The following is a 12,858-nucleotide window of genomic DNA, read 5'->3' on the forward strand; positions in this document are numbered from 1 at the left end:
TACTTTACATCTGTCATAGCATATATTTCTTTTTTTTCCCTTTTATTTATTTATTTATTTATTTGGTCACATCATTTAATTCACCCAGTAACTGGGTGCAGAATGCAGAAGCTCCGAGACATGATTTGGACATGCTTGGATGACACTGCTGTGGTGGTCGCTCCTCAGAGGGGCCCCTCTTGAGATTCTTTTTTTTTTTAAATTTATTTATTTATTAGAGAGAGAGCGAGCGAGCACAGGCAGACAGAGTGGCAGGCAGAGGCAGAGGGAGAAGCAGGCTCCCCGCTGAGCAAGGAGCCCGATGTGGGACTCGATCCCAGGACACTGGGATCATGACCTGAGCCGAAGGCAGCCGCTTAACCAACTGAGCCACCCAGGTGTCCCCCCTCTTGAGATTCTTTATGCATCAGTTTAAATGGGGTCTGTATATTCCTTAAAAAATAATCCAGCCAAGGGGCGCCTGGGTGGCTCAGTGGGTTAAAGCCTCTGCCTTCAGCTGAGGTCATGGTCCCAGGGTCCTGGGATCGAGCCCCGCATCTGGCTCTCTGCTCCGCGGGGAGCCTGCTCCTTCCTCTCTCTCTGCCTGCCTCTCTGCCTACTTATGATCTCTGTCTGACAAATAAATAAATAAAATCTTTAAAAAAAATAATCCAGCTAAGAACTGGATTTATGGGCATTTCCTTTTTATCGGTGGTGTCCTGTTTGGGTGCCCATTTATGATGGAAATGTTTACAGTCCTTCCATGCCATGCCCCTGATCATCCATGGTCGCGTGGTGACAAAGGTGATGCCACTAAGATTTACATGGAACTTATATTTCGTAATTTTAATTAGTAAAGGTGGTTTTAAGGCAACACTCCAAAAATCGTTACCAGGAGATAATTGGTTTTTGTTTTATGTGTTAATAATGTCTCTCTGCTTACTCAAATTTTTGGTCACTGGAAGGTGGCTGTCACACAAAGAACATTATGGTCAGTAATTTATATTTCTCTCTCTCTTTTTTCCCTCAGTGCAATGAAACCTCATTCTTTTTTGAAGCTCGAAGTAAGACAGCTTGCAAGCATCTTTGGAAGTGTAGTGTAGAACATCATACATTTTTTAGGTATGTTAATATGAAAGTTTTATGCATTGTTTTAATAAATGAAAATTGATTTGTTTTTATAACAAGAGTTCTTTTCTGTCTGCAGTAGAAATTTAGAAGTGTTTCTCCTCTATTAATTTTTTTCAGCCACCTAATTTTCTGGATCATATTAATTCGTACACACACACACACACACACACACACAGATACCTTCTTCTCTCCTACTACAAGAAAGGGTCAAGGATATTTATATATAAAGAGGGCAGCTTTGGTAATGGAAATTAAATGTTCTGTGGCTATACTAAATTTGAAATGCCTCTTAGCCATCTAAGTAGAGGTGTGGAGTAGGCAGTTGGGTGTATAGGCCTCTTGGGAAAACCAAGGCTTGTCTTGGTAATTACTAGGTAATTAAGGCAAAGGGGCTGGATGAAGTCATCTGCGGCAAAAGTGAGGAAAGAGAAGTGGATAGCCAAGGACTGGGCTGCAGGATCCTCCCAGCATTTAGAGGGCAGTGAGAGCCAACGAGGGAGTGTAGGGAGGAATAACAAGGAGTGTATATGGGAAAATGGGAACTAGGGAGGAAAATGTCCTGGTGAAAAAGAAATTGGCAACTGCATCGCATGCTCCTCGGAGGTCAAGTAATATGAGGGTAAAGAATAGACCATTGGATTGTGGCAGCACTTTTGTTTCAATCCTTATGGTGTAAAGATAAAATCACATCCTATCAGGTAATATATTAACGCTTTATTTTTTGCTTTTAAATTTCAAGCTAGGTTCATTTTTCCCCTAATTCCTATTTGGTGTGCATGGAGCACTTTTCCCAAATAGTGTGATGTTGGAGAAGTATTCTTATACAGTGACCAGTGCCCTTTATAGAGTTTATATTAGGTGAAGGATGTGGCCCAGCAGGCGTGAGGCATCACCTCTGAGCCAGTGGGGCCTGGGCCAATGAGCACCACATGGGAGGTGTCTGTTGAAAGTACCCTGGGATGGGAAGTCCCTATATATAAGGAAAAGTGAAACACCATATCAGATTTACCATGAAAACCATGGCATGGGTAAATCAACATAGTGACAAAATGCTTAACTAGAGAAATTAAGTTGGCCAATGTAAAATCCTAGAGAATGGTTGTATTTCAAATTTTAGCTTGAAATAACTGATTATTATATCCTGTCAACATGTAGAATAAATAAAATATTTTGACGAGCTGTGAAAAAGTGTTGCAGTATGTTTTCTCCATAGCTTTTGCTCAAGTGTTGTATAAATACCTGTATTTATGAATTCTTATCTAATTTTCTTTTAAAAATTTATTAGAATGCCAGAAAATGAATCAAATTCATTGTCAAGAAAACTCAGCAAGTTTGGATCCATGAGTTATAAGCACCGGTATAGGTAAATGGCATTTTTTCCTTGTGTATGAATAAATAAATATTGAGCTCAGTTGTCCACATACATGCACATTAAAGTTTATGACTTAAATCTTTTTTCTTTTTCTACAGTGCTCATGAATTTCAAAAGTGTAACAGTTTATTAAAACTTTCTTGACAGGGGCACCTGGTTGGTGTGTCACTTAAGCATCCTACCTTGATTTTGGGTCAGGTCATGATCTTAGGGTCATGAGATCGAGCCCCTCTTTGGGCTCCATGCTGGGTGGGTGTGGAACCTGCTTGGAATTCTTTCTCCCTCTCCCTCTGCCCCTTCCCCACTCTCCTCTCTCTCTCTCTGTCTCCCCTATCTCTAGAAAACAAAACAAAACAAAGCAAAAAACAAAGAAACTTGGCAAAAATAGCCTTTCAGATTTAAGTTTAGGGCTTTTAGAATGTGGTAAAGTTTATTATCTTCAGATATTCATTTTGCTACAATTATTACTTTGTTTCTAATTATGTTGTGATTATGAAACAAAGTAGATATCCTGAATTGGAGCTGAATGGTGTTCTTTGGCCATTCATTTGATCCCCTGTTGTAACAATGTGTACTTTATATTGTGGATCAAATCATGTTTCTGCTGCATAAAGCCTACATGTAGTAATGCTGTAATTATATCTAAACTTTACTGAGCAGTTACTAAGTGCCATGTATGGTGGTAAATGTTTTCCATTTATTGCTTCATTGAATCATTGCAGTCTTCTTAACCTTATCCTCCTTAATAGGTGAGGAAACTAAGATTCAGAGATGTCAAGTCACTCTTCATGGTAACCCAGCCAGGAAGAAGGAAAAGGGGGGTGGTCCCCTTCGTGGCAGTCTAACTCAAGAGGCTTTGCCTTTGGCCATTAGGCGAACGTGAACATGTTGCAGGAAAAGGCTGATTGAGTCTAATGCCAGCATTAAAAATGGGAACGTTTGATGTTGTAAAAAAGAACTTGTTCTGTTTCAGTTCAATCTGTTAGAGACCTTGCAAGCCAAGGTATTCGGTGTCCAGAGATACAAAGAATCTGGTCTAACCACTTCTGTTTTCAAAAAGCTATAGCATTATTCAGGCAGTGAAGCAGGTCCCAGGCCCTGTAAAACCCAGGTAGGGTGTAGGAGTGCCACTCAGGAAGTAGGACACTGTTCTGTCAGTTCCACTGGAGACATCACTAAATGAAATGCTTACCTAGGAGACTTAAAGCCAAGTCAGGTGTTGATAGGACAGTGATATGCCAGACTTTAGCTCCTCTTTTTGAACCCACTTTTTTTTGGTCCTGAATTTGAAACGAGAGATAGTCAATAAAAGAGAGATTAATAGTAAATGATCAGTGCATTAACTGTTACATATTATTCACTTGGGTACTTGCTCACTTGATGACTTAAAACTTAACTATTATTGTATTATAGATGTTCTTGGTATTTGTATGAAACTCTACATCGACACTTAAAAATTTAACCTTTGGGTCATTAAGGTTCTTCCCTAGATAGTGCTATAAATAATCAGGAATTTAAGGAAAGAAGAAGAGCTGATAGTCAGTATTTGGGCTGTTTTTCCAGTTGGGGCATAAAACATTTTGGGGGTTATCAGGAGAATGTGTAAATCTATTTCCTTGTCACTGAAGTGAAGCTAGTGAAAAGGCATCTGTCAGTGTTCATGTTATTAAAATTGTAATTATGCTGTTTAACATATGCTGTAGTTGGTTTCCACAAATTTACCCATACCTGATTTCTCAAATTTATTGAAATGCAAATGTTGTGGCTACTGGGAATTATTATTAGCAGGTTATTGGATTTTGCATATTAAATATCATTTCTTCCGAGAAAGTAATTAAAGGTAACCTTTGCAGAATTGGAAGCTCTGCTAAATCTGTTCTAATTTTGTGGATGGTATTAACTCCCCAGTAAGTCTTAATGAAACCCAAATCTCCATGTCTGTGTGTAGGAAGCATTAACATTACACCATCCCTGAAGAAAGATGTTTCAGCCCACTGCCCAGAGCTAGGCTCACGCAGAGGTGGGTCTCTTGACTGCTGGGTGGTCGCCAGCCTGTGGACCGTTAATTGTCGAAAGAGGAAAAGCAACCAGCCTTTAACAAACATATGGTTACTCCTTTCTTGAAACACTCTGGAGAAACCGTGGAATAAAAGCAGAGCTCTGGAAACACGGGCAGCCCCCTCCTCTACCCAGCAGGCCTTCAGAGCATGGGGGATAAAGAACAGCATGACAAGTGGCTGTGGTGTGTGAATGTAGTGTCTGCGTGTTCTGTGTGTATAATTGTGTCTGTGTTTATAGTGGTGCGTGTGTGATGGAGGAAGACCGAGTTCTAGTCTTTACACTCTTTCCTGCATCTTGGGGCTTACAGAATACCAAGAAGATTCCAACATCCTTTAGAAATAGGAGTTATTAAGAAGGAAAAAATTCAATGTTTTTAGTGACCTGTGACTGCCAGTCCTTTCAAAAATTCAAAATTTGTGGGTAAACTGAGCTGAAGTCAGAAATCTAATTCTTTTGTTGTTGTTTTATTATCAGATAGGAATAATTTGAAATAGGTTCTGATTAAATTTTTTGTTATGCACTGAGAGCTCTTTCTTTGAGCCCCTCAAAAACTAACTTTGCCTTCACCTGTTAAGTTCGTAGGTGACTCCTGGTTAGAATGAAGGAATGAGGTGTATAGAATTTATACTCCAGAAATGAGAATTAGGCATGAGAAATCCCCCCTGGGGACCCAGCTGACCTTCTTATAGGACTGAAATCACATGAACTTCCCAAATTTCTTTAAGTGTGGGGGAGACCATGCTCTCACGAGGACCTCTTTTGTGTCGGGTGCTTTAAATGTGTTACTTTATTTAATCTGTTCAATGACCTGCCAAGGGAGGCGTCATATCCTCATTTATACAGATGAGAAATTTGAGCACCCCCCAAAATAAAGTAACTGAATGAAAGACCTTGAACCAGTATGTGGCAAAGCTGGGATTTGAGCCCAGGTGTCTTTACACTTGTTCCCTCTCCCTTATCCCACTGATTGCCAGTTTTGCCCTCCCCAGCAGAGTGTGTGGGCCAATGTGGAAGGAGGCAGGGAAGTGGGTGATTATGAGGGAAGCAAAGCTATTTCCTGTCACTACGGAGAGCCACTAGACAGGTATAGGAACTCTCACACTTTTCATTGTAAATCTCTATTTTCATCCCATACTTTTTGCTACAAGGTAATCCTAAGAATACTGTCCACAAATATTTCTGCTGAGAAAGAGACTGCTAAGTAGAAATATATTTTCAATGAGGAAAATGAGGCTTCAGGAGATGTTAAAAAGAATCTGTTAAAGACCACACAATGGTAGCAGAGCTGTGATTTAAGCGGGCCTTGTCACCTCAAACCAGATGGCTCCGTGTTCTGCCCTTTCTTCTGTGCCACCAGGCTGGGCGACAGCCGTCTGGAGGTCAGAAAACTGACTGTGGTCTGGAGCCCTGTACAGGTTGGGGCAGATCAGTTTATGTTTCTGGACCATAGTTTTACTAATCTTGTAATAGGATTTTCTTATTTCTCCTCTATTCCTGAGAGAGAAACCATGAGGAAAAATTGAGTGGTAAAGTAAAATCTCATTATAAAATGCCACCGTGGCCCACATATTGGGTTATATTTTTAGGACAAATATTTCTTCTTCTCTGCAGTGAGGTACACAGTACCCGAGTCTGTCTGATAACAGAGAGAGTCTGTTGTAAGTGGCTCTTATCTTCATACCTCAAACCATTTATAATAATGGAATTCTGCTCTTTATGTGGATTTCTTTTTTTTTTTTTCTTTCTTTCTTTCTTTTCTTTTCTTTTTTTTTTTTTTTTAGCTTTTCAGGAGAGAGATGTTGCTACTTGTGTTTCCTTATGGGCTACCTTTAAAAAAAAATTAAATTTCAAGTGAAAGAAAATCTGTCACAGGTTTTCTCCTCTCCTTCTGCCTGATTCCTGTGAACTATTGAACATGAAGCACGTTCACAGATAGAACCTACCATCTAAATTCTTGTGGTAGCTCATACCAAGTGGTCTCCCCAGTTAGCCTGATGAGGAGTCCCTTTTATGAGTATTTCAAGCATCTTTTTATTTCTAGTAAAGGTAATTGGGGTAGTCACTAGAGGAGACTTTCACAGAAGCACATAGGAGGTGAATTTTGCTTTCTGAGTCTCCTTTCTTTTGGGGAGAGAGTCACTAATAATTATCCTGTAAATGTAGGAGGAATAAGATTTGAGCCGTTAAAAGTCTGTTTTCCTCCCATACGTGGCTCTTGTGATGAATCAAACTAAACATCCAGAAATATATTTTTCCTGTACCTGAATGATAGTATCCCCTGAAAGTCAGGGTCACTCATTGGCTCAAATTCAGCAGCTGTGGAATAATTTTTCAGTAAGATGAATGTTCACTGAAATCCAGCAAACAGAATTACACAATTGCTCTGGAAGGTTACGTGAAGGTCAGTCCGTTCCCAAGGAGAACTCACCTCCTTGCGTCCTCTGACTCTTTAGAGAAGCAGCACTTTGCATGGGCTTTGGGCTAGCTCTGAATCTTCCTGGGCACTTGATCTGGTGCAGGTGAGGAGAGCATAATGCATGGTGGATTATGCCACGGCAGGGTTCAGGGTACAATCATATCAAGTGGTCCTGTGGGGGAAGGGATGCTTTACAACTTGCCGTGTAAGTACAACCCAGAGACGTACTAATTCACTCAGATTCATTGCTGTTGTTTACTTTAGCCCACCGTAATGTATTATTTAGTTGTAGAGCTAGAAGACCATCAGCATCCCCTATTTATAGCTCATCATTCTGCTTAAGTCTAAACCTAACTCCTTTAATAAATTTCTCCATTTCTCCCTCTGAAAGATCATCCTTCCGTCTAACCTGACTCTCCTATTAGCCCTTGGTTAACATTGCAGTGAGAACATGTTGAAAACCCTTATATACTCATGGCCTGCGTGAGTCTGTCCTTTTTTCCCTCTCCAGACATTGTAGATACTCCGAGTGCGCGGGGGCTTAATTTTGTGGCTGTGTGGTTTTATCTGTGCTAACCAAAATGTTGCATTTCCAAGTGGCAGGACAGCTCTGCAAATGAGTCGAGATCTTTCTATTCAGCTTCCTCGGCCAGATCAGAATGTGGCAAGAAGTCGAAGCAAGACGTACCCAAAGAGAATAGCACAAACACAGCAAACTGGTAAGTCACTGAAGTAACTCTGCATTTTCCTTTTAGGGTGGCGTGAGATACGTGCGGGTGGGCACAGCCGTGTAGTTTTCTTTTGTTGATGGTAGGATGAAAATGTCCCAGCAATTAGAAATTACTAATAAGTAGACCAGTAGCCTGAATCACCGCAACCTGCTTGATGATTACATTTTCTTTTTGAAGAGATTAAATAAAATCCCAACTGAGTAATCTCCTGGCTTGGTGTATCTGAGATTAGAACTGAAACTCTTAGCAAAAGTTCTTTAAAAAAAAAAAAAAAAGGAACATTATTGACGTAACTTAATCTGTGCAGAATTCAGTGGACTTTTTGTAGTTGTGATCATGGTGATCACAGTGTACATACATACATGAATATATATGTACTCTTGCACATACACACAGAAAATTTAACATAGCCTGCAGGGCCAAAGTCCTTCCTATTGGGCTGATAGTATCTTCACTGTCTCCTCCCTCCCCAGCCAGAGACAATCCCCATCTGACTTTGTAATTATTTCTTTATTTTTTGTTATAATTTTAATACTGTGTAGCCTTCCCTGAACAAACAAGTTTATTTTGCCTATCTGTAACATTATGTGAATGAATCATGATGTGTATTGTTTTGTTTTGCTTCTATCACTGCTATATGCCCTGTATACTAAAGTGCATTCATTTTTCTTGCTCTGAGTATTCTGTGTTATGATCATTTCTTTATCCATTCTACTATTGATGGGCATCTGGGTTACTCGGATTTTTTTTGTTTTAAATGAAGCCTACTTCTGTAATAAAACCACCTAATCAGTTTTAATCCATGTTCAATGTTTAGAACTCACAGAATTGTACTGTAAAGTGACATTACACATTACTGAGTTTGATTTACTTATAGATCACCCTTGTCTAACACATTCCATGGACTTTTTAAAAGATTTTATTTATTTATCAGAGAGAGAGAGAGAGAGCACAGGCCCTAGAGGGCAGGAGGGGGTGTGGATTAGAGGAAGAGGGAATAGCAGACTCCATGCTGACCATGGAGCCTGACGTGGGGCTCGATCTCACGACCCTGAGATCATGACCTGAGCTGAAACCAAGAGACAGTTAAATGACTGTGCCACCCAAGCGCCCCTGGACTTTTCTCATATACTGTCTCACTTGAGCCCACAATAACCCTGTGAGATAGGGCAAAACAGAGAGTATGTTCCCATTTTACGGATGATGAAGGCATGATTCCGGCTGCAGGACGTGGGCAGGACTGGGATAAGGACCTAGCTCTCCTGGTTTTTGTTTTTACCATATTGTGAGAAATGAGTGGAATTCTTAATAATAGTAATCTCTGTCTGAACATTGCACGGCAGTTGACACAGCATTGTGACATCCATTGTTTCATTTAATCCTTATGCCAAGTCTGTGACGAAAGTGTTTTGCTCCGTAGCTCCTGACTGTGAGAATGTCACCTGACTTACTGTTCAAAGTCAAATTAGATCTGACTGTAGGTTCCTCCCTCTCACTGAGCTGGGAGGAAATTAAATTCTTTCTGTTGAGTCTGCAGTGGCAAAAATAAGACATGATTTGCACTTGGTTACTGTGTCACATGAGTATTATCATTATCCCTGTTTGGCTGGTGAGGAAACTAAGATTTAAAAAGATAATTTGTCCAAGATTATATAATAAATAGGTGGCTTAGGATGAAAAGTCTAGCCTTAATATCTTCATCTTAATTTTTTTGTATTTATCTTTGTATATGAATCTTAAATCCCATTTGGATCAAATACATGTGGTGTAATTAATAATTGAACTTTCAGATCCTATCCTGCCTCATGAAATTATCCAGACCATCTTCAAATCAACATTTCATCCTATTCGAGACGGGGGATTCACACTTTCTTTTTATACAAACCTCAGGTAGCTCCTTTTCTTCTAAAAAGAAGAATACTGCTCTAATACTGTCTTTATGTATAGGTGTGTGGCTCTCCTTGGATGCCCAGATTCCAGAAGCTGATTAATTTAGGAACAGGAATTTATGATTTTGTTTCTCTCTCTCTTTTTAAAAATAGATTTATTTATTTATTTGAGAGAGTGAGAGAGTGAGCACAGGCAGGAGGGGTAGAGTGAGAGGGAGAGAGAATCCGAAGCCGACTACATGCTGAGTCTAGAGCTTGACCCCAGAGCTCCATCTCAGGACCCTGATCATGACCTGAGCTGAAATCAAGAGTCAGCATTTAACCCACTCTGCCACCTAGGTAGCCATGTTTTGTTTTGTTTTAAAATTTTTTAAAGATTATTTATTTATTTGATAGAGAAATCACAAGTAGGCAGAGAAGGAGGTGGGGGTCGGGTGGGGGACAGGCTCTCCACTGAGCAGAGAGCCTGATGCAGGGCTCGATCCCAGGACCCCGAGATCATGATCTGAGCTGAAGGCAGAGGCTTTAACCCACTAAGCCACCCAGGCACCCCCTAGGTACCCCTGTTTTTGTTTTTCTCTTATGCAAAGAACAACCCAGGGGATGGTATTGAACCCAAATATCCCCCCACTCCTCACTCATCTTGTGTTGTAATAGAACACAGTCTCTCTTCCGTAGGGAATGAGGGTGTGGTGAATGTACCACCTAGGTTTCTCAAGGACATCCTCTCAGCATCTGGGAAATCTTTTTTTTTTTTTTTTAAAGATTTCATTTATTTATTTGACAGACAGAGATCACAAGTAGGCAGAGAGGCAGGCAGAGAGAGTGGGGGAAGCAGGCTCCCCTCTGAGCAGAGAGCCCGATGCGGGGCTCGATCCCAGGACCCTGGGATCATGACCCGAGCCGAAGGCAGAGGCCTAAACCACTGAGCCACCCAGGCGCCCCTGGGAAATCTTTTTAAAATGCAGCACATTATGGGGTGCCCGGGTGGCTCAGTATGTTGAGCCTCTGACTCTTGATTTCAGCTAGGGTCTTGATCTCAGGGTTGTGAGTTCAAGCCCCATATTGGGCTCCACACCGCACATGGAGTTTACTTTAAAAAAAAAAGTGCAGGGGCACCTGGGTGGCTCAGTGGGTTAAAGCCTCTGCCTTCGGCTCGGGTCATGATCCCAGGGTCCTGGGATCGAGCCCCACATCGGGCTCTCTGCTCAGCAGGGAGCCTGCTTCCCCCTCTCTCTGCCTGCCTCTCTGCCTACTTGTGATCTCTGTCAAATAAATAAATAAAAAAAATCTTAAAAAAAAAAAGTGCAGCGCATTAGTATTTATTATCATAAAAGCGGGCTGGCTCAATTGGTAGAGTGTGCATCTCTTGATCTCAGGGTCCTGAGTTCAAGCCCCATGTTAGGTGTAGAATTTACATAAAAATACATATATACAAACATACATACACGCTTGTTTTAAGAAAAGTTAGGAAACTTAGAACCTTTCATCTCAGAAGAAAAACAATCATCTTCAATTCCATTCTTCTAGTACTTAACATTTTATTATATAGCCTTCTAGTTGTATATCTTCTCTGCAAAAGCGATACAGTAATCTTTTACAATCCACTTTTCTTATTTAATAATATATCATGGATATGTTCTAGTAAGTTTTGAGATGCTCTTAGCTCTATTTTAAGATCTGTATGATTTTCTACCACACAGATGTACAGACATGACGTAACTTATTCAACCAGTCTTTAGTTCTTGGATGTTTAAGCTGTTGGGTCCCCCCAATATTGGGTACCGCAATAATGGGTCCGTAATTAAAGGAGCGAGACTGATACAAGGCGAAAGTCAAGCAAAGCTTTATTTCGCGCCAAGCATCAAGAATCAAACCCACAGTCAAACAGACCGGTCGGGGCGCCCCTTACAGAAAAGACCACCCCTCCCTGCTTTCCAGACTAATTTTTATAGAGCAAAGGCCAGGTGGTTGGGCCTGGCCACACACAGGTGGCTAATTGAATTACAATTCACCCCACAGTAGCCATGGAAACTAGCCCATCACCTCGGTGGCTAGGAGACAGTATGTGCCCCCCACTGATTGAATACCTCCACCTGGCCTGACCTACCCTTGTACTTGGACTTTGTTACCTGGGACTGGTTTCCTGGACTTGTTTTTAAGTAAGTTCCCCTGGGGGGTGGGGAGCAGAGTCAATTTAAGTTTTACAACAAAATGGCAGTTCAGCCGGGGTGGGGCTGCTCTGGCTGAATAGGCCCTTACAAAGCCACTTGAAGTTTTGAAGACTATAAATATAACTTGAGTGAATCTCCTTGTGGTGATTGCTTGAAGCATTCATGCTAATTTAGTACATGTATTTTAAATAAGAGTGTATTTTCAACATTTTTAATCTAAAAAGGATTAAACAAAGCTGTGTTTAGAAACTAAGACTTTGCTGTGTACACATTTCACTTTGATTTTGAATTACTTTTAGCCTGACTTACAAGCCCAGATTCCACAAAACCCTGATGTGTTCTGGGATCCAGAGGTGACCCTCCCTATGACGGTGTGACTGTCCTGGGTTCGGATCTCACAAAACCCCGATGTGTTCTGGGATCCAGAGGTGACCCTCCCTATGACGGTGTGACTGTCCTGGGTTCAGATTCCACAAAACCCTGATGTGTTCTGGGATCCAGAGGTGACTCTCCCTATGACGGTGTGACTGTCCTGGGTTCGGGAAGGACCACGTAGCAAATGCCAGTGATGAGGTGTTAGAGTTGCTGTTACACACACAGGGAGGATGTGGTTGAGGCTGGGATTGATGTTCTGCTTTTTCAAATCTTGTATTTTTTTTTCCTCTAATTCGAATGTACTGTGCTTGGAGCCGCAATTGAACCCAGCTGGTGGTCTCAATTGTGCAGACTCTTAAGGTCATGGTGGGGTTCAGATTTAGAGCAGAATATTCGAAGAGGGTCCTCCTCTCTTCACCTACATTAGTCACTGCTGTGCTCCTTGTCACAGCCCGCTGGGCCCCAAGAAGATAGGTGGTTCTGTGTGAAACTGGGCTGGGATGTGTGTGAGAGGAAGGGGACTCCGGTGAGCAGGAACTCTGGTGAGCCTGAGGACCTGCTGTGCTTAGCGTCAAGCCTGCCTACAGAGAGAGATCCGAGATCTCACTGCCAGTCCCCCTTGAAGGTGCCGCTGCCTGGGGGAAGGAGGGGAAGCTTGAGGGAGTGGCCTGTAAGTCACTCGGTTGCTGTAGCCCTCTGGCCTCTGTTTCCTTCTCAGCCACTATAGGCC

The 12,858-nt window shown here is 41.5% G+C and overlaps 1 protein-coding gene across 1 annotated transcript in view; it reads left to right on the forward strand.

Moving 5' to 3' along the window:
* Positions 1 to 12,858, forward strand: part of EPB41L4A (erythrocyte membrane protein band 4.1 like 4A) — a 264,629-nt gene that overhangs the window by 181,234 nt on the left and 70,537 nt on the right. Inside the window, exons 10-12 of the mRNA XM_080803915.1 lie at positions 1,010 to 1,101; positions 2,396 to 2,473; positions 7,557 to 7,678. Of these exons, the coding sequence (XP_080660041.1) occupies positions 1,010 to 1,101; positions 2,396 to 2,473; positions 7,557 to 7,678 (292 nt within the window). The remainder of the gene's footprint in view (positions 1 to 1,009; positions 1,102 to 2,395; positions 2,474 to 7,556; positions 7,679 to 12,858) is intronic.

Source organism: Martes martes (assembly GCF_963455335.1).
Source record: "Martes martes genome assembly, chromosome: 5".
Lineage (NCBI taxonomy): Eukaryota > Metazoa > Chordata > Mammalia > Carnivora > Mustelidae > Martes > Martes martes.